The sequence below is a fragment of the Lithobates pipiens genome, unplaced genomic scaffold (assembly GCF_037356315.1).
Source record: "Lithobates pipiens isolate NorthernLeopardFrog02 unplaced genomic scaffold, aLitPip1_a1.2 Scaffold_10, whole genome shotgun sequence".
Classification (NCBI taxonomy): domain Eukaryota; kingdom Metazoa; phylum Chordata; class Amphibia; order Anura; family Ranidae; genus Lithobates; species Lithobates pipiens.
The window spans coordinates 205,710,703-205,733,354 of record NW_027507686.1 but is presented as its reverse complement, the minus strand read 5'-3'; the positions used below and the strand labels follow the sequence as shown (position 1 = coordinate 205,733,354).

General features: G+C 42.6%; 1 protein-coding gene across 1 annotated transcript; it reads left to right on the top strand.

Moving 5' to 3' along the window:
* The first annotated feature begins 3,078 nt into the window (after window positions 1-3,078).
* LOC143942343 (uncharacterized) lies at window positions 3,079-21,905 on the top strand. The gene is made up of 2 exons (XM_077463595.1): window positions 3,079-3,173; window positions 20,904-21,905. The coding sequence occupies exon 2, from the start codon at window positions 20,923-20,925 to the stop codon at window positions 21,538-21,540; it is 618 nt and encodes a 205-aa protein (XP_077319721.1). The 5' UTR covers window positions 3,079-3,173; window positions 20,904-20,922; the 3' UTR covers window positions 21,541-21,905.
* The last annotated feature ends 747 nt before the right edge of the window (window positions 21,906-22,652 follow it).

Below are 22,652 nucleotides of genomic sequence, written 5' to 3'. Positions count from 1 at the left end.
ATCATCCAATCATGCATGCATGCTCCCAACTGTCTTCAAGGGACGGTCCCTCATTTGGAACTAAGTCCCTCTGTTCCTCTTTCCTCTACACTTGTCTCTCAATTTGGTCTGATCTATATCGTGGTATATAAAATGCACTATTTATCTTTCAAAAAGTGTTTCCCAGTGATAAACCTTTTATCCAATTTCTAAATTGCTGCATTTGTAAATTCCAAAAGTCAATATAAAGGAATAGTAGTGGTAAAAAAGCGGTTTAACCAATCATTTTTATTGGTATACTTCTCCTTTAAGTGGGCGTGACAGGTGGTGTTTCCTATACCTACATACTTTTGCTATCTTACTTTTTATATCTCAGAAAGTTGGGAGGTATAAATCACGTGTAAACAAAAATACTGTTTTTTTTTCTTGCACGTGGCCATCAGTGCCACATATCAGTGCCACCTATCAGTGTTCATCAATGCTGCCTATCAGTGCTCATTAAATGCCCACCAGTGCCGCACCGCCTATCCGTGCCATAGACCATTGCCCATCAATGCCACATATCAGTGCTGCGTATCAGTGCTGCCTATCAGTGCAGCCAATCAGTGCCTATTAGACATGTGCAGAACGAAAAAATGTGTTTAGTTTAATTTACTTTCGTTATTTACATAAATTTGTTTAGTTAAATATGTTTCATTCATTTAATTCGTTATCAGAATTTGTTTTGTTTATTTGTTTTCGAATTGATTCAAAAAGTTTTCAAATCAATTTCAAATAGTTTTCAAATTTGAATAGTGTTCGAATTCGAATCGTTTTCCAATTTCCAAAAAAACATTTTTTTCTATTATTTTCCTTTGTTTTCTATTCTATTTTATTCTTATTGGAAATTGGAAAACTATTCGAATTCAAATTCTGTCCAAATTTTTTTTCGTTACTCCGGATTCATTTAAATTTGGTACTATTCTAATTTGGATACATCCAAATTGCCCGAATAACGAAAATTTGTCCGAATTTTAATTCGGAACTAAACGAACTGCACAGGTTTAGTGCCTATCAGTGTCACCTATCAGTGCCCATCAGTGCCCCCTATCAGTTCTCATTAATACTGCCTAAATGTGCTCATCAATGCCCATCAGTGCCACGCCGCCTATCTGTGCCACAGATCAATGCTCATCAATGCCACCTATCAGTGCTGCCTATCACTGCCCATCAATCCCTCCTATCAGCACTGCCTATCAGTGCCCATCAATGCCTCCTATCAGCACTGCCTATCAGTGCCCATCAATCCCTCCTATCAGCACTGCCTATCAGTGCCCATCAATGCCTCCTATCAGCACTGCCTATCAGTGCCCATCAATGCCTCCTATCAGCACTGCCTATCAGTGCAGCTGATCAGTGCTCATCAATGCTGCTTGCCTCCTCAGTGCGGCTCTGAGCGGAGAGCGGCTCTCATACAGCTCAGAGCCGACAGTTCTCCCTGCTCCCCACTCCCTCCTCTCTCGCACAGGATGACACAGCCGATCTGCTCCTTCTCCCCCCACGATCTCCCGTATGTGTACCATGGGAGGTGTGAGCTTGTTAGTTTGACACTTTTCTTCCCGTAAAGCACACACAGGAGAGTGGAGGGGGGAGAAGGAGTAGATTAGCTGTGTCATCCTGTTCGAGAGAGGAGGGAGTGGGGAGCAGGGAGAACTGTTGGCTCTCAGCTGAATGAGAGACGCTTTCCGCTCAGAGCTGTGAAACTAGTGACCCAGCAGTGGCCCTCCGACAGTGGCAGAATGCCCGGGCCTGGTCGCAAGTGCAACTGCTGCGACCCTGGTAGTTCCTCCACTGGAGTTTTGTTTGCACACGTGTGCAAATTTCCTCCACTGGTTTACATTAAAAACAGGGGTTTTGCACACGTTTGCAAATAAATGCGTAAGCTGCAGAGCCACTTCAGGACACCACAGTTCTATCTGCATTCCTTATTTTTGAGAGACTCCATTGTAGAAGCATATGCATGAAAAGGGATAGATAGAGGGCAGGTTAGCCTGGAGGAAGCCCACCCCTCCTTAGAGGCACAGGGATGCACTGGGTACCCAGCATATAGCACAATGGCAGCAAAGGTGTCCAGTGCGTCCCCTCACCAGTATTCCAACAGTACAAACAAATGTCCACTACCCCCAGCTATAACTGGCCTTCGCAGTAGGGAGCACATGGAAGGGCAACGGATGCAAAACAAAACCAAAGAAAACTCCCAGCTCAACTTACCAACCAGCCTGTCTGCTCACAGTCTTCTGCAGAATGTACTCTGAGCTGCACATGTGCAGGAGTGATGCCATCCAGCACCGGCCAGATGGCTGAAGACGAACATCTGGAAGAAGTCAGGGAGAAGATGCCAGTGCTGGAAAAGGGAGCTCGTGGGCATCAGACCATTAAAGCAAAGGTAAATATTGGGGAGTACAAATCCACTTTACCTATACCCTGCAGACTGGTCAATATGATTTTGTTGGTTGACTGTTGGTCAAGAACATACCCCAAGCCTGCTAACTGGACAATAAAGGGGCAACAGCCCAATGAGGTCAGCATCTGCATGGTCTGTTACCTCCTTCTGTCAGCATGGTCACTGCCAGCACATGTGCACGCAGAAGAGCCCTGGTTGGTTCCTAATGCTACCATACCTTCTCCCAGTGATGTTGAAGTGCAAGAAAAGCTGATATCAAGAAATATTCAGGTCTTTATGTTAGTTGTATTTAAAAATACATTCATTTTCTTTTAATAAAAATAACCATATTAATTAGTGTTTTGTTATAGCTGCTTGAAGTTCCTAATTAAATCAAAAATTATTAAATTACAATTTTATTATTTTAAGAACCAAGCTGTATTTTACAAAAATAAACAAAAAATCAACAGTCAGGAAAAGTAGATATTTAAATAAACCTAAAAACTTTTCACACTTGAGAGCGAGTCTTGGCATTCCTCTCCAGAATGTAATTACCATTTCACAGTTGACTTTGTGTGTATCGAGTGTGTTTGCTAAGGGTGGATAGATAGTTGCTAGCAGTTTAATTGGACATGCAGGTTTTTATTTGTTGACAATGCTTGGCTATAGTTCATTTTACTAACGTAATTAGCCAGTCTGCAGAGTGTTCTACAGAGCAAGCACGACGCACTGCGAATCCCAAAGACTACCAGTCCCTGGAAAAGTGCTATCGGTATGTTTTTATTATATTTCATTTAAATTGCACAGAGAAAAGGAGGTGCACATAAACATAAAATGAATGATTCTGCAAATTTGACTAAATACTCCTGGGCCCTTTGAAAATCAAAATCAGTGTTGTTTTTTTTTTTTTTTTTAGTAAGTTTACACTGGAGAAATGCAAAGAAATACAATTAAAATGATTCTAGTTTTGTTAAAATGTTTTATATAAATATGTATGTTAATGCAATCAGCCTATTTTACATTGTAATTTTAATGTTTTAAAAACACTGTAATTATATAATAGTAAAATAACTATTATATTTATAGACAGGAGTTATCCATACCATTTGGACTTCTGAAATTCCAACTTAACGAATGGGCACACTTTTCCTTGTATTGCATAAAGTGGATGTAAAGCAAATGAATAAATCATAACTCAAATAGGTAAATGTAATTTCAAAAGTAATTTCAATATATTTTAAAATCTGTAGCTTATTAAAATAATACCTGGTTGTAGGTCTTTGTTTATGTACAGTATTTCCTATTTCAGGGTGACAACTCTCTGGTCCCTGTGTACCAGTTGTGCTCCTGTGTTGTCACCATGTTATTAGACTTGTGATGGTGACAAGTGGCAATTTCAACAAACTAGTAAAATGCAGCGATTTACAATCTTGTTAAAAACCTTTAGATACAGACATATCTCCCAACATTTTGAGATGGGAATAGGGGCACCCACTAAATAATGTATATAGGCATAGAACACGCCCCCTGTCACACCCCCTTAAAGGAGAATTAACTAAAAAAAAATGGTTAATTAAATCCAGGAGGACTTTTTTTTTACCACTACTGTTCCTTTAAATTGGCTTTTAAAATGTACAAATGGCGCATTTTAGAAATTTAATGAAAGGTTTAGCACTGGGAAACACTTCTCGAAAGATAAAAAGTGCACTTTATATACAATTTTACAGATTAGAGCAAAATGAGGGACAAATGAGGAGGAAACAGGGACAGAGGGACATTGCTCCAAATCAGGGACAGTCCTTCGAAATCAGGGACAGTTGGGAACTATGTACAGAGTACATATGTATGTGAATTTATTTTGTATATAGCAATACCCCCAAAGTAGCTGCTTAACCACTTCAATACCAAGAACTTAGGCCCCTTTCACACATGCGGACATTATGTCCGTATTTCATCCATCTGTTTGCGGAGGAAATACGGACATACATGCATCACAGTGGTGTAGCACAGTGGTGTAGTGGTTAGCACTCTCACCTAGCAGTAAGAAGGGTCGCTGGTTCAAATCCCAACCACGACACTACCTGCCTGGAGTTTACATGTTCTCCCTGTGCCTGCGTGGGTTTCCTCCGGGAACTTCGGTTTCCTCCCACACTCCAAAGACATGCAGGTAGGTTAATTGGCTTCTGTCCAAAATTGGCCCTAGTATATGAATGGGGACCTTGGATTGTGGGCTCCTTGAGGGTAGGGATGTACAGGGATAGGGAAAATTGTAGACACTCACTCAGGTTGAACTGGATGAACTGGTGTCTTTATTCAACCTAACTAACTATGAAACTATGAAACTATGCATCCCTATGGGATAGCGGGTGTCTGCGGATGAACATCCACAGACACCCGATATCGTCCGTCTCCTCTATTGTCCGATTCTGCTGACGGAGGAAAATCCTATTTTTCTATCCGTCTGCAGAGCAGATCAGATGAACATGGACAGATGGTCCGTGTTCATCCGATCCCCCATAGAGGAGAGTGGAGATCTGCAGTGTGCAGGGACCACCCTGTCATCCGCCGGCTCAGCGGGGATAAACGGAGCGATCCCCGCTGAGCAAGTGGATCATCACGGGGCGGATCATTACGTATCCGTCCCATGTGAAAGGGGCCTTATACACCTTCCTGCCCAGACCAATTTTCAGCTTTCAGCGCTGTCGCACTTTGAATTACAATTGCACAGTCATGCTACACTGTACCCAACTAAATTTTTATCAATTTGTACCCACAAATAGAGCTTTCTTTTGGTGGTATTTGATCACCTCTTTTCTGTTAAACAAATAAAAAAAAAGAACGAAAATTTAGAAAAAAAATTTTTTTTTGTTTCTGTTACAAAACTTTGTAAATAAGTATGTTTTCTCCTTCACTGATGGGGCTGCACTGACAGCCACTGATAAGGTGGCACTGATGGGCACCGATGAGGTGGCACTGATGATGGGCATAATATGCAGCACTGATGGGGCACTGATAGGTGGCACTGATGGGCACTGATATGCAGCACTGATGGGTACACATAGGTGGCACGGATGGGCACTGAAATGCAGCACAGATGGGCACTGATAGGCAGCATGGATGGGCACAGATAGGTGGCACAGATGGGTACTGATTGGCAGCACAGATGGGCACTGATAGGTGTCACGAATGGGCATTGAAGGGCACCGATATGTGGCACTGATGTACAGTAATTGATGGTATGGATGGATGCCAATCAATAATGCCTGCCAATCAGTGATGCCCATTGTGGGCACTCATCCCTGGTGGTTTAGGGTCATACCTGGTGGTGACATCCCTGGTGGTTGATTGGCAGCACAGATGGGCACTGATAGGTGTCACGAATGGGCATTGAAGGGCACCGATATGTGGCACTGATGTACAGTAATTGATGGTATGGATGGATGCCAATCAATAATGCCTGCCAATCAGTGATGCCCATTGTGGGCACTCATCCCTGGTGGTTTAGGGTCATACCTGGTGGTGACATCCCTGGTGGTCCTAGTGGCATCCCTGGTGATCCAGTGTGGGCATCCTCCGGGGAGGGGGGGGGGGGGGGCTGCACTGATAATCAACCAGTACAGAGCCCTCTGTCAGTGGATCAGCTGATCGGCTCTCCTCTACTGACAAATGCGAGTGAGGAAAAGCCGATCAACAGTTCTTCCTGTTTACACTATGATCAGCCGTGATTGGACATGGCTGATCACGTGGTAAAGAGTCTCCATCAGAGACTCTTTACCTAGATTGGTTTTGTGGTGTGTCAGACTGACACATCACACCACCGATCGCCATGATGCGTGACCCCCCCGGTGGGCAGTGGGTGTTATCCTGCTGTACATCATATGACGTCCGATACCACTTTGAAACCACTTTGCCGCCATCATTTTGTTCTATGGTGGGCCGCAAGTGGTTAAGTATATATTGTCCGTTACTCTGCCTCTCAACCCTACTAACAGCCTCAGGCCACTCTGGCACACCTGGCAATAGTGTAAGTGCAATGACCAATGAGAAACACACACGTTATGATAAAACACAGAAATTGTCTTTACTGCAATATTTCTGTGGAAGAATAACAGACAATAACAATATATATTCAAGTAATCAACTAGAGAGCAATAACTGAGATTTAAGAGCAATATAGTTCTCAATCGTATATTCAAGCTGCTTTCAGGGGATTCCAAACCTAAAGCCGCGTACACACGGGCGGACTGTCTGGCCAACTTAGTCCGTCGAAACACATTTCAGCGGACAGTCCGCTCGTGTGTGGGCTTCAGCGGACTTTTTCAGCGTGCAGTCTGGCGGACTAAGTATTTCGGAATTTCCGTAATATTGTCCGTCCAACTTTGGTTTCAGCGGACAGTCCGCTCGTGAGTAGGCTAGTTGGACGGACTAAGTATGGCGCATGCTCAGAAAGGATTTACACGGCGAAAGGTTGCATTGCTGTGTATTGGACGTCCTATTTCTAGTCCCGTCGTATGTGCTGTACACGTCATCGCGCAAGCTTTCGACGGACTGTTTGTTCATCGTGTGTGGTCAAGTCCATTCATTCGAAAGTAGGACGGACTGTCCGTCGGATTGTCTGACGGACTAAGTTGGCCATACAGTCCGCCCGTGTGTACGCGGCTTAAGAATATCCCAAAGAGCAGAGGCACACTAAATGGTAAATAAAGCACAATATGACACTTTAACCACTTGCTTTCTGGGCACTTAAACCCCCCTCCTGTCCAGACCAATTTTTAGCTTTCAGTGCTGATGCAATTTGAATGGCAATTGCGCAGTCATACAACACTGTACACAAATTTTTCCCCACAAATAGAGCTTTCTTTTGGTGGTATTTGATCACCTCTGTGGTTTTTATTTTTTGTTAAAAAAAATTAAAAAGACCGAATTTAAAATTCATAAAAACAGGTAATTTTTCTCCTTCATTGATATATGCTGATGAGGTGGCAGATGGGCACTGATAGGTGGCAGTGATGGGCACTGATGGGTGGCAGTGATGGGCACTGATTGCTTACACTCATAGGTGGCACTGATTGGCACCACTGGTGAGCATTGATAGGTGGCACTTGTGGGCGTTGATAGGTGGCACTTGTGGGCATTGCTAGGTGGCACTGGTGGGCACTGTAGGCACTGGCAGGTGGCAAAAACAGGTGGCACTGGCAGGGGGTACTGATTGGCACAGATGAGGTGCCTGTGTTCCTTCCTTTTCGGGACCAATGTCCCTTTAACATAAGCCGGTGACCGACTTTTTTTTTCTTCTCACGCTGTCAGAGTGCAGAGAAAAAAAAAACGATTACAGAGCTTTTGTTTACATCATGTGATCAGCTGTCATTGGCTGACAGCTGATCACATGGTAAGGGGCTGGGACATTATATATATAAAATGGCGGTCGTTGCAATACATTACAAGCACACTTTTTTTGCAAAAAATACACTTTTTTTGAATTAAAAAATAAATCAACAGTAAAGTTAGCCCAATTTTTTTTATTTTATATTGTGAAAGATAATGTTACACAGAGTAAATTGATACCCAACATGTCACACTTCAAAATTGTGCCCGCTCGTGTAATGGCAACAAACTTTTACCCTTAAAAATCTCCATAGTTTAAAAGATTCTACAGGTTGCATGTTTTGAGTTACAGAGGAGGTCTGGGGCTAGAATTATTGCTCTCGCTCTAACGATCGTGGCGATACCTTACATGTGTGGTTTGAATACCATTTTCATATGCGGGCGCTGCTCACGTATGCGTTTGCTTCTGCATGCAAGCTCGGCGGGAAAGGACGGGTTTAAAAAATACATTTTTCTTACTTATTTTACCTTTTTATTTTTACAATGTTTTAAAGAAAAAAAAAATTGTGTCACTCTGTAAACAAAAGAAAAGAAGCATGACAGGACCTCGCCCGACAAGAGTAACTGTGAGGGCTTACAGTGTTCTGGCACCACCAACACCTAAGGCCCAATGATCTGCAGCGTGTATATAGGGCAGGCCGTATAGTATATATACTGCTGTTCAGAGTATATAGTGTCTGGGGGACCCCCACGCCATTTAAAAAAAAAATTGGGTGCGGGGTTCCCCTTAATATCCAAACCAGGCCTAAAGGTCCTGGTATGGATTTTTTTTTTGGGGGGGGGGGGTTGGACATCCACACCATTTTTTTTGGGGGTATTTTTGGCATTTTTATATATATTGCCGGGATCCAACAATACATTACAGCCGGGAGCAGTTTTGAATGACATTTTTTCCTTTAGAAATGTCATTTTGCTGTGGTACTGTTATAAACATGGGAAAGATGTGCTACTTTACAGTAAGCACACCCCCCAGGCACGATATTTAAAGGAATATTTCATTTTTATTGTTTCACTTTATTAAAATCACTGCTTCCGAAAAAATGGAAACTTTTAAAAGTTTTTTTTGCATTGATACATGTCCCCAAACACTTTTTATGTCAATAACTTGCATATAAGCCTTTATAATGAACACTTTTGATTTTTCACGTTCGTGTCCTAGACTTTAAAGAGGTTCGCACTCATTTTTTGCCTGTTCGCATGGGGGTGTATGCAGAAAAAAAACTGCCCTGTGCCACTAAAGAGTTTGGGTTTGGCTTAAAGAAAAGGTGGCAACCTTATGTAAAACAAAGGATTAGATCACCACTCAGACAAGTAAATGTAATTTTAATATTTTTTCATTATGTAACTTTCATTAAAATGATACCAGGTTAACCACTTCAATACCAGGCACTTAAACACCTTCCTGCCCAGACCAATTTTGAGCTTTCAGCGCTGTCGCACTTTGAATGACAATTGCGCGGTCATGCTACACTGTACCCAAATTAAATTTTTATCATTTTTTTCCCACAAATAGAGCTTTCTTTTGGTGGTATTTGATCACCTCTACGGTTTTTATTTTTTGCGCTACAAATAAAAAAATACCGAAAATTTTGAAAAAAAAAATTTTTTTTTGTTTCAGTTTCAAAACTTTGTAAATAAGTACGTTTTCTCCTTCACTGATGGGCACTGATGGGGCTACACTGATGGGCACTGATAAGGCAGCACTGATGGGCACCAATAATGTGGCACCAATGAAGTGGCACTGATGAGGTGGCATTGATGGACACTGATAGGCGGCACTGACGGGCGACACGGATGGGCGACACGGATGGGCGACACGGATGGACACTGATAGGAGGCACAAATTGGCACTGATAGCTGGCACGGATGGGCATGGATGGGCGGCACAGATGGGCATGGATAGGCGGCACAAATGGGCATGGATAGGCAGCACAGATGGGCATGGGTGGGCACTGATAGGCGGCACAGGTGGGCACTGATAGGCGGCACAGGTGGGCACTGATAGGCAGCATTGGTGTTATACTGTACTAATGGATGCCAATCAGTGCCAAACAATAATGCATGCCAATAAGTGATGCCCATTGTGGGCACTGATTGGCATCCATTATGGGCACTGATTGGCATCCATTGTGCTGACTGGCATCCCTGGTGGTCTAGGGAGGATTACCGATCACCGGCTCTTCCTATTTACACTGTGATCAGCCATGATTGGACACGGCTGATCACTTGGTAAAGAGTCTCCGTCTGAGACTCTTTACCAAGATCGTAGTTGCCGGGTGTCAGACTGACACCCCGCAACAACAATCGCCGCGATGCGTGCCCCCGGGGGCGCGCAGCGGCTCATAATCCTGATCACGTCATATGACGTCCGATCAGGATTATGAAACCACTTTGCCACCGTCAATTTGTAATAGGGCGGGCGGCAAGTGGTTAAAGGTCCTTGTTCAGGCAATTCTTGTTTCAGGGTGACAACACTCTGTCCCTGTCTCCCAGTTGTACTCCTGTAATGTAAACCATTTTATTGGGCTTCTGATGGAGACTACAAATGGCCATTTCAACACACATTATGTAGGCATGGTCCACTGTTGTCACCATCAGGAAACCCACCACGAGAAATGGCATGCGACCATTGCTGGAGTGCATGTGGACATGAAGTGGCTTCAAAAAGGCTCCAGTAGACCCGCAGTGCTAACATACAACAACGGAATAAAAAAACAAAAGTGAAAAGAAGTATTTGATTTTTACAAAAATCGATTGTTCGTGATGCACAGTGCATCAGTAAACAAAATGTCATTCAAATCTATTTTTGAAAGGGTTTTACAGTAATACACAGCAGGATTATGACCTTATTCAGATAAGAATATGTTCTGCTCTGCAAACAAAGCAAACAATCATTTGTCAATATGTCCGGTGATTAACCTATAGTCCAGTTCTATTTACTTGTCCATTACTAGCTCTACAGAAAGCAGCTGAAGAAACATATTGTTGCTGGGATGCAGTCAGATCCCATAGTCTATCCATCATGAATGAAAACACAGATTGTCCTCTTGTACCGGAATGTCTTGTGGTTTATACAAATGGAGTGTTTGACAAAGAGCTGGCAGCGGCCCTCCTATGTAAGCACAGGAGGAGCAGGGGCTGAATTCAGGCGCTGATTACTTCTTTGAACAATACCTTTCATTATAAGCTGAGTGGTTCTGCTTCAAAAGGCAGAAAAAAACTATTTGTAAATGACAGGTTGATAAGATGGTAGTTCGAGCCTTGATTTTAACCACTTCCCATTCGGACCAATTCTGGCACTTCGCTCCTATATGTAAAAATTATAATTTTTTTTTTCTAGAAAATGACTCAGAACCCCAAAACATTATATATGTTTTTTTTTAGCAGAGAGCCTAGGGAATAAAATGGCAGATGTTGCAACTTTTTATGTCACACGCAGCGATTTTTCAAACGTGTTTAATTCTGATTCCGGCTTTGTTCGAGACTTCGGCTAGCCGGCGGACATGCCGACTGGTCGCTTGGTTCTCTTGGACTGACAAGAGACCCGGGTAGAGTGGCGGAAGGGGGGACGTCCACTCCCATTTCTTGTGACAACGAATGAGTGACTGCTGCTGCTGCATCGGTTGTTATCACCAGAAAGCCGACTGACAGCTCTAAAAAATGGTACAGGGGTTGCAGGCTTCACGTAATTTCTTGGGAAGTGGTTAACCAATTGCAGACTATACTTGAAAGCTACAGCACGGTTGTTCAGTTCTGGGATAGCATCTGTTGAGGTCCTCTCAGAACCACACACACACCCGGCACACTCTTTGATTGCTGTGTCCTTAGTACAGTCACAGTTCAGGGCAAAGGCCAATCACAGCAGCCCTTTACCACGTGATCAGCTGTGTCCAATCACAGCTGATCATGATGTAAACACACTTGCTGGTTATCGGTTTTCCTTTCCTCGTGCTGTCACAGCTTGTCATATGACGCTGAGCACGTGCACTCAACTTCTTTGGCTGACTATAGTGAGGCCTGTTCTGAGTGGAACCTGTCCTATTAAACCGCTGTATGGTCTTGACCACCGCACTGTGTGGTGGAGATCTTGAAATATAATATTTATAGCAAGGAGCTTAAAGGAAACCATTCTGAAGACTTTCTAATTAAATTTCCATGCCTCGTTTTATATATATATATATATATATATATATATATATATATATATATATATATATATATATATATATATATATAGGAATGTATGACTTAATATTTTCAGGTTTATGTGTGTATGTGGGCAGAGGTTTTTACTGGAAGATATCAGGATAAGATTACCTTTTAGAAATACAGAAATGTCTCCTATCTCATGGGAACCATTGAATGTCCCCAGGTGTTAGGTGAATTCCCCTTTTGTGTTACCAATCATCTTTGCAGACATTGAGGCTCCATCTCCCCCGGGGACATTAACATGCTAATTTCGGAACTGTTTGGGCTTCAAAGGAGGTGGTTCATTAATTAATAGACTGAGTGGCACTGGAAGTTCAGACCTGAAACATGGACATTTCAGGGAGCTCCAGAATTAGCCAGAGTGTGAGCCAACTAGAACCAATCGGTGTGAGCCAACTAGAACCAATCAGCATTTAGACTTCAGAATCAGCCAATCAGAGGTTGATGCAAACTCAGAGCCAATGGGTACGTTCCATCTTCTGATTGGCCGAGAATGCATATAAAATAGGGCGAGAGTTAGCTGATGGCCTGTTCAGTTCCAGACCATCGGGACGACAGGATGTCTGTGTAACGTATACTTATATCTCTAACTTATTTCTATCTCTAACCTATTTCTTCCCTAGGACTTGTCTTGAAATATTGATAACCCTATTGATAGTGTATGTCTATTGTAACCATATGGCCTAAATTATCTTTGCAGCCTAAGCAACACTGTACCTGTAACATCACTTGAGTTATATGATAAGTTCTAATTATTCTAAAGTTTCTTTTCTGTATAAATAAATGTCATTGTTTATCTTTTCGTGCTGTTATCGTTCGTTTTTATTCTTATATAGACAAAGGTTTAATTACTTATTTCTTGTATCCTTAATCATTTAAGTGAGATATAAATTTAGCCAAAACAGCTGCATTTCAGTTTCAGGGTCTTGGCAATCTTCTTATAGCCTAGGCCAGTGATGGCGAACCTTGGCACCCCAGATGTTTTGGAACTACATTTCCCATGATGCTCAACTACACTGCAGAGTGCATGAGCCTCATGGGAAATGTAGTTCCTAAACATCTGGGGTGCCAAGGTTCGCCATCACTGGCCTAGGCCATCTTTATGTAGAGCAACAATTATTTTTTTCAGACCTTCAGGGAGTTCTTTGTCATGAGGTTCCATATTGAACTTCTAGTGACCCTTATGAGAGAGTGAGAGTGATAACACCAAATTTAACCAAATTTAACACACCTGCTCCCCAGTCACACCTTAAACCTTGTAACACTTATGAGTCACATGAGGGAAAATGGCTAATTGGGCCCAATTTGGACATTTTAACTTAGGGGCATACTCACTTTGGTTGCCAGCGGTTTCGACATTAATGTCTGTGTGTTGAGTTATTTTGAGGGGACAGCAAATTGACACTGTTATACAAGCTGTACACTCACTACTTTACATTGTAGCAAAATGTCATTTCACCAGTGTTGTCACATGAAAAGATATAATAAAAATGTTTACAAAAATGTGAGGGGTGTACTTACTTTTGTGAGATACTGTATATATATTAATAGTTATTGTCATGTTTGTGCTAATCTCTGTGTAACAATTATTTATGTTCCTTTCATCAGCACATATGTCCAAATAGAACATTTGAGAAATATAATTATTTTTAATAGTTGAATATGAGCACTCTGTTAGCAAATTAGCAAACATCCTTAAAATATCTTTTCACATACATTTTTAGGTCTTGTGTAGTGTAATATAGAAGAATGGATGTATTAAAATGGTGTAGTGCCATCTAGTGTGTGGTATGATGTATTTCAAAGTAAAAACTGTTCCAATGATACAAATGCAGGGGTGAGGTATGTATCTAAATAGCATTTTTGAACTTAAATTACTGCAAGCTGAATATTCCACATCCGCCTACTATCTCCTGTGTAACGTACACCTATGGCATGACACAGTATACAGCATCAGTATATTTATTCTAAAAAGCTCTACCTTTCATCATTAAAGGGTATCTAAACCCAAAACTGAAAAAGTAATATTTTGCACCTTACCTGTCCCTAAAAATGATGTCTGCATTCGTTTTCAATTTATATTTATTGTAGTCATGAATCGAGAGAGCAGCCTGGATGACAACTATGGCTCCCTCATAGATACAGTGGAGGAGTGAGAGTAGCCATCCAGGGACAGGAAGTGTGTTATTCCCAGGATTATCAGGTGAAAATAAAGAGGAAAAACCCTAAGCAAAAAAAAAAAAAAAAACAATCAAAAAAAAATAATGCAGAAAACACATCTGAAGTTCAATAAACTGCTTTGTTTCAAATTTTTGTTTTTGGACTTGGATATACTTTAAAAAACAGTCTGTGAGTTCCAGCCAAGTTGTTTTGCTAAGGCTAGGATAATGTCATTACACTGCTGCATGCAAGAGGAAGCATTTCCTAAGTCTCCTCTGCCCCAGTGACCAAACTTTACCTTTGTAGCAAGGTGAGATGCTTGACCCTGGAACATGCATGCACTCACCATGAAAAAATCTCTATGATGCTAGATGCTACTTTAAACTTTACCACTACCAGAAACGCCCTTGTGTAGTACAAAAGGATACCTCTCATTATATTTCACTTGACTTTTAAAACTTCAACGAAGTTGATGTGTAAACATTTTTTTACCTTAATACAAGGAATGCATTAAGGTAAAAAAAATGTTTAGACTTTAGAAACTCATTAATTTAGATATGATTAATAATGAAACGGTAATAAAATCAGACCTTCACTACCAAAAGGTTTGTTCCCTTCCACTCCTCCTTGCCTGTAATCAGAAATGTTGTTTTCTTCTGTTTTTTTTACTTTTAAAAAATTCTCTCTCCACCCCACCACCATTATTTCCTAGGTGAGAATAATGTGTCCCTCCCTGGTCCTGCAGTCTTGCATGTCCCATTTCCCAAGAGACTATATGATCAGGGACACAGAGTAGATGGAGGGTTGGGCTGGTGAGTTTCACCGGGGACTGGCTGCCTTAAAGTGTTCACATCCTTAAAAACTATCAATAAATTCTGTATTACATGCTGTTCATACTCACTCAGTCACTACAGGGGTGGATCCGGGGGGGGGGCAATTGCCCACCCCCAAAAATATTACTGACAGTCTCTCTCTCACATCATTATCATCAGCATCAGTTGTCTTCACGCCACGCTGGAACCTCTAGAACAGGGGTGGCCAACCCGCGGCTCTCGAGCCGCATGCAGCTCTTTGATCGGTTTCCTGCGGCTCTTGCGTTCGGGCTGGTTCGGGCTGTTTCATTGCGGTGACAGGCAGCCCGAGTCTCTGCACTCCTCCGCTCCTCCCACACATCAACAGCCAATCAGCATGTAGTGTCCCCAGCCCGCCACATTTGAATACATAGGCAGCTTCTTTTCACTTATTTATCCAGAGCTCTGTGTGTGCTGCATGCTTTCTGTGATGTTTTTTGGAAGAATTTACTGCTAGTTCAGGCTAGAAGACCCATTAACTATTTATTGTTATCCTGACCAGTTCACTGTTTGTAAGACAATTTGTATTTTGGAAATTAGATGAGCTGCTGTCTTCTGTCACATGGATGTACTTTCAAAGGAAGATTACTGACCTGTGGTCTTTGTAGTGTTAAAACAGTGTGTGACATTTACAATAAATCCAGCTGAGCAAAAGTATGTGTGTATGAGGAAGGGATGGGGTGATGTTCATGTGTGCCCATGCGTATGATGTGGCTCTTTGCGGTAACTCGGTAAAAAATGTGGCTCTTGGTCTTCGTCTGGTTGGCCACCCCTGCTCTAGAAGATGGAGGGAGGAGCTGGGTGGAGCTGTGACGCTGGCTTGGCCTCTACTGTTCTCTGCACTGGTTTCTAGCACCTGTGCCACCTGGCATCTAGCAACCAGTGACATTGGAACCGCTGCTGAGGAGGAGGAGAAGAGCCCCAGCATTCAGAGTGGAGCCTTCTTCCTTTGCGCCTAATGAGTGTTGGCTCTACCCACCTCTCTCCATCTTTTTCACACTCCAGTGTGGTGTGAACATAGGATGAAGCAATGGCTGTGTGTCAGTGTCACTGTCATGTGATGCTGCCTGCAGTGAAATCCCAAATCCCACTCATTTCCATTGCTCCTCCATGGAGGCCCTTCCCCACCAGAGCACCAAAGTGTTTAAATAAAATGAAGTACAAAAACAAATGAATGTGTAAAATCGCAGAATACATGTATGCCATTATTTATAAAAAAATATAAAAAATGCTGCCCTTTTTGTGTTGACATTTTAGTCTTGTTCAATCTTAACCTCTTCAGCCCCGGAAAGGTTAGTAATGCCATTTGGCCTTTGTAACGCTTCGGCAGTTTTACAGGAATTTATTAACGATGTCCTCCAAGATTTGTTGCAGTTATGTGTGGTGATTTAGCTCAACGATATCCTCAATATTTCCAAGTCCCTGGAGAGCCACCACACAGATGTCTGTCGTGTGCTTCAGAAACTAAGAGAGAACCATCTCTATTGTAAATTGGAGAAGTGCGAATTCCATTGTGAACAGGTTAAATTCTTGTCATTTCCACTGCTGTTTTTTTGATGGACCCAGGGAAACTTTCAGCAGTCCTACAGTGGCCCCAACCAGGGCCGGTGCTACCACTAGACAAATTAGGCAACCGCCTAGGGCGCACTGCTGCCTAGAGGTGCCCGGCCACTGGTTTCCCTCCGCGTTTGCATGCTGCAGCATGTAGATAACTCAGTCTCAAGCAGCTGCTCCATCCGACCAGTAGTGCAATTATAGGCGCAGTGCAGCACTGGAGCCAGTGCTAGAGAAAGCAGAGCCAATGCTTTCTGTATAATGCCACCTCCTGTCACATGGGCAGGGCAAAGTGGGTGGAGTCAGGGGTGGAGCCAATGGGGGCTGAAAAATTAGGTTTCGCTTAGGGTGTCAAAAATCCTTGCACCAGACCTGGCCCCAACCGATGGGTTTATGTCTGCCAACTATTATCGAAACTGCATTCATAACTTCTCGTCTCTGGTCAAGCCCTGACTGATATGACCAGAAAGGACAGTAACCCACGGAGTCCATTAAGGCCTTTGAGAGTCTCAAGGCTGCCTTTGTTTCTGCTCCTGTGTTGGCACATGCCTGATCCTAAGTTACCTTTTATCCTTGTAGTTGATGCTTCTGAAACTGGAGTTGGCACCCTTCTACTTCAATGTCCTACCTCTGAGTTCGCTATGCATACTTGTGGTTACTTTTCCAAGAAATTGTCTGCGGAGTGCAATTACGAGATTGGGGACAGAGAGCTGTTAGCGATCATTTTAGTCCTGAAAGAATAAGGGACATCTCCTCAAAGGTACCACTGTGCTGGTTCTCATTCTTACTGACCATAAGAATCTCACATTCTTGCCTGACGCTAACCGCCTCTCTCCCAGAACGGTGCAATGGGCTCTTTTCTTGTCAAGTTTCAATTACATTGTCTCATGTTTAGCTGGTACTAAGAATGTAAGGGCTGATGCTTTGCTACGACAATTTTCCTCCACTTCCAAGATGGAGTGGTTTCCGGTCCCTGTGATTCCTCCTGAACGCATTCTGGCTACGGTTCGCACCAGTTTCACTTCTCCTTTGGGTGACAAAATTCTTGCTACTCAGGTCCATGCTTCTCCTGATAAACCTTGTGACCGCTGCTTTGTCCTGGAGAGTCTCCGTACTTCCGCGCTCCAGACTTACCATTCTCACAAGGCTGCTGGCCACCCTGGGAAGAATCAACTCTTTTGGGCCATTTCCCAACAATTCTGATGGCCTAGTCTATCTGCTGATGTAACCACCTTCGGAGCTTCACCATAAGCCTTGACGACTCAGGAGGCGTATGCCCTTTGGAGTCCATTAACTCCGGTAAGCCTTGTTGTTGTCGGTGGTGGTCATTTTCCACACTTACTCCCCTCAACCGTTTCCCTCTGATGTTCCAATGATGTCATCCAGTTGACTCCACATTCAACTGCCAGGATTAATCTATAGACTCAATCCCCTTTTAGTTTTACTTATATGTATTTTGTACACATTAATATTTTTACTTTCTGCTTTAAAAAAATGTCTTCATCAATTTTGGCCAATATGTAATCTGCTACATATTTTTGGTAAAAAAAAAAAAAAAATCCCAATAAGTGTATATTAAAGCGGTCCTCCACCCTGAAATGGAAGTTCCGCTCATCTGATCCCCCCCCCCCTCCGGTGCCACAGTCGCCACCTTTCAGTGGGGAGGGGGGTGCAGTTACCTGGATAATCCAGGTATCTGCACCCACTTCCGGGACAAGACCACCGCAGACCGCCGCAGATGCCCCGCCCCCCGTTGTGTTCTGGGAAACACACAGTTCCCAGGACACAGCGGGGACCAGCAGACACGCGCAGCGCGACTCGCGCATGTGCAGTAGGGAACCGGGCAGTGAAGCCGCAATGCTTCACTTCCCGATTCCCCGACAGAGGATGGCGGCGGGGCAGCAGAGAGACGAACGATTGCTCGTCATCTGCCGCCGACATCGCTGGACCCTGGGACAGCTAAGTGTCAATTTATTAAAAGTCAGCAGCTGCAATATTTGTAGCTGCTGGCTTTTAATATTTTTTTTTAAAGGTGCAGAACCACTTTAATTGGTTTGCACAAAAGTTATCTTGTCTACAAAATAGGAGATAGATTTATGGCATTTTTATTTATTTATTTATTATTAGTAATGTCGGCAATCTGTGAATTTTAGTGGGACTGCAGCATTGTGATGGACAGATCGGACACCTAACTGACACTTCTGACACTTTTTGTGGAACTAGTGACAATACAGTGATCAGTGCTAAAAATATGCACTGTCACTGTACTAATGACACTGGCAGGGAAAAGGTTAACATCAGGGGAAATCAAAGAGTTAAGTGTGTCTCTAGGGGGTGCTTGCTAAATTTGTGGGGAATGGATTCACTAGATGAACAGAGTGATCCATGTTCTTGTTAAGCAAGAAACCAAGATCACTCTGTTCATCTCTGACAGAACGGCGGTTTGCCTTGTTTACATTTAGCATTCTATCTTTGTGGGGAGTGATCAGGGGTGGCCAGCGGACATCGATTCTGCCGGGCCAGCTAATTGGCTCCCCCTCTGGCCAATCAGGACTGTATGATACGTTAAATACAGTTCTGTAAGCAACACCTTATTTTCTGGCAGTGCCCCTCCCGAGACTATACTCTGGATCCGCCCCTGAGTCACTACGGGATTAGTTTTCTGTATTCTGCAAAAAAACTGGCTGATTCTGCTGTTCTCTATCTCCCGTCCCATCACATCCATGTCCCCACTGTAGTTGGGAATTTTGCAGACCAAATTTGACAGATAGTGTACATGCTCAGTTTTCAGTGTATTTCTACCCTCCCTATCACATCTGAGCAGCCCATGTGACTATAGAGTCACACATGTGAGCATATAGAAACAGAGAAACATAGAGAAGTGATGCCAGAAAAAAGACTGAGTAGTCCAGTGAGTCTACTTGTTTTTTTGTTTCTGTTTACTTTTGACTGGCTCACTACCTCTGCTGGACATTTATTCCAAGCATTTACACTCTGGTAAATAACAGCCCAAGCCCTCCCTCCTCCTCCACGCCCACTAACCAGCTAAATATAATGGGGGTGGGATATTACATCTTGATTGATGGAGGCTTCACCTCCCTGTTATTCTATTCTAAGACATAGACTGGAGGGGCTTGACACGCCCCTCAGCCACACCATGTTATTGCCAAGAAATAGTAAATATTTGATTTCAAATATATATTTGTATGACAATTTATAACAGTTTATTGATATTAATTATTTATTTTTACTCTGTATCCAAAAAGCTGTTTTTTTTTATTTATCTTGGACAAAAAGTTTTAATTATTAATAATAATAATTATAAAATCGAAGTGAAAAAAATAAATAAAAAATCTGCAGGAAAATAAAATAAATGGAGAAGGATAACTTGACAGGTTGCTTTAAACTGACTCAAGTTCATCCCTTTTATCTGTAAATTAACAAAAAACAGAAGGATAGATAAAAAGAAACAATGTTTCCTCATATCTATCTGTTTCAGCAGCTGAGCAGTGTTGTTGATAAAGCTGCTGCTTTTTTTTTTTTTTGACAGCTCCAATTGCCGGTGTTCTGCCAAAAACTGTCCGGCCATCGGATAGTGTCCGCCCTGTATGGCGCAGGTGCAGGGCTTGCACAGTACGGAGGACAAGGAGACTCCGAAGTCTCAGAAGAAGAATATCGCCTGCGCACTGAGTACAGGTGCAAGCCCCACCATCCAAGTGGACATACGGTAGCACATAGTACAGGGCCGCTCGCCACGTTTCGGGCACGGTCTCGCTTCACTCGGCTACTTTTTCATTCTAACCCTATGTCCACTTGGATGGTTGGGCTTAAACCTGGAATCACTGTGCAGGCGGCGTTCATCTTCGGAAACCTTCGGCGTCTCCTTGTCCTCTGTACTGCCCAGTACAGGGCGGACACTATCCAAAGGGGGACAGTATTCGACACATCACCGGAACTTTCTTTACACTTCAACAGGGGAAACCCACTGACAGCTGATTCATCGGTTAAGCACACCGCAGCCTCGCTCCTTAACAACTGAAAATTGGCAGCTTTTTTTTACATTTCAACTGTCAGTAGGGGAATCCCGCTGACAAATGAAAGAACCGAGTCAGATAGTATTGGTTTCAGGTATCGGAGCATTTGCATGAGCACCGATACTCGTGCAAATGCTTAGTATCGGCACTGATACCGATACCAGCATTGGTGCAACCCTACTTAGAAGTGTTCCATGTACACATTACTTATGCACTTGATGTTATACAAGAGTACTGACTTGGATTTTAAGGATTAAAATTTAGCACTAACTCATTTATGCATTTAACAAGCTATACATTTATTTACAGGTTCCTATGCACTCCAGTTATGAAAGATCCATGGTGGTACCACAAAGCACAGAAAAATGTTTTTGAAAGACTCCAAAAAGATTGGGATCCACCAGCTGCCCCATGTGTGACACCCATGACAAGTTTTCTTAAGAGAAGGATTGAGGCAGTTGTACAAAGCCAGCACCCTGACCATTCCTATTCCAACTTCATTAAGGTCAACAAGATCCAGCAATGGAGGCTTTGCACAAGTTATAATTTGCAATTAAATGACTTAAATGCACTAATGCTAAAGAACAAATGCCAAGATGGCGTCAATAACTTTGAAACTGGAAAGAAAACAGTCCATGATGGAGTCTGCGTATCATATACAATGAAGAAGAGTATGACAAAAAGTGACCGTTTGAGGACCCCAAAAGTCCATCCTGTAGTCCTTCAGTACAAAGGCCCTCAAACCTGCTATGAGGACACCTTGCCGTTCATAAAGAAAGCATTTTCTCAAAAGCTAAGCCACACCTCTAAAGTCAACAGAAAAACCTTGAGTAACTCTCACAAAACTTTCTACATTGATATGCCACAGAGCAGACTGAGAGTCGGAAACTTAGAACCCAAGAAAAGTCAAACTCAGCAGAAAAGAAAAGAGATCTTCAAGCCGTAGCTGAAAGCATAATATAAATCAGGCCAGTTTAAGGACTGGATTTTCATAAGCAGACTCTTGGTTTATGTTGACGAGACACACTGAAACCCAAGAATGATCTACCTAGAGAATAGCTCAGACACTTGGAAAAATGGAATATAAAAAGAGCAACAGATGGAAGCTTGAAACAGCCAAAGGCTTAGAAAGTGTAAGTTGTCACCTTGTAGAGAGCCCTACCACAATAAACCTGCTGGCTCCCTGGCACTGAAAAGCCAGGATCTATTCATCCTTGAAAGGCTTTTGTTTCAAAACAGCTTTTATATTTTTTTCATTATGTTCTGCAGGATTTACCTACATGGGATACAATAAAGATGAAATGCTATTGAGATTTTGTATATATTCTTCTTGTTCTGAATACCAATCTTACATCGATTTTTATGTCAGTTTGTAAATTAAATGGACATTTAATCCAAAATTTAACTTTTCACAAAAGCTGAGATTTCTTTATAATTTTTTTTCTTTATTACAGATATTTACAGTATATAACCCCAAGTTTTTACGCAGTGCTTTACATGTTCTGTGACACGGCCCTGCCCTGCAGGATCTTACAATCTAAGGTTCTTATCTCACATTCATACTTACCAGGGACAATTTATGCTAGGTACACACTATAATTTTTTTTTTTCCGTACAATTAAACGGGCTGAACGAAAAAAAAAAAAAACGGACAGATCACCATACTGACACAAGCGATGTTAGTGTGGCAATCTCCCCCACTGTGCTATTGTGTTCTGACAGAGGGACTACTCCCCTCCCCCCAGCCAGAAGACACCGATCAATGGCTGCCAGTGCTGTTCGGATGACGGTTGGATGCTGGTTTTTTAGCATGCCCGTTTTGACAGAAGGCGGTCGTAAGAACAGCTTCTGCAGAACAGATATCTGTACACACAGGCCAAAGGTTGGTTCCTCCTGAACTGACCATTTTTCAGCCGATTTTTGGCCCGTGTGCCCAGCTTTAGGCAGGAGCCAATTAGCCTACAAACATGTCTTTGGAGTGTGGCAAGAAACCTGGAGTACCCAGAGGAAACTCATGTAAGCACAAGGGGAACATGCAAACTCCATGTAGGTAGCATC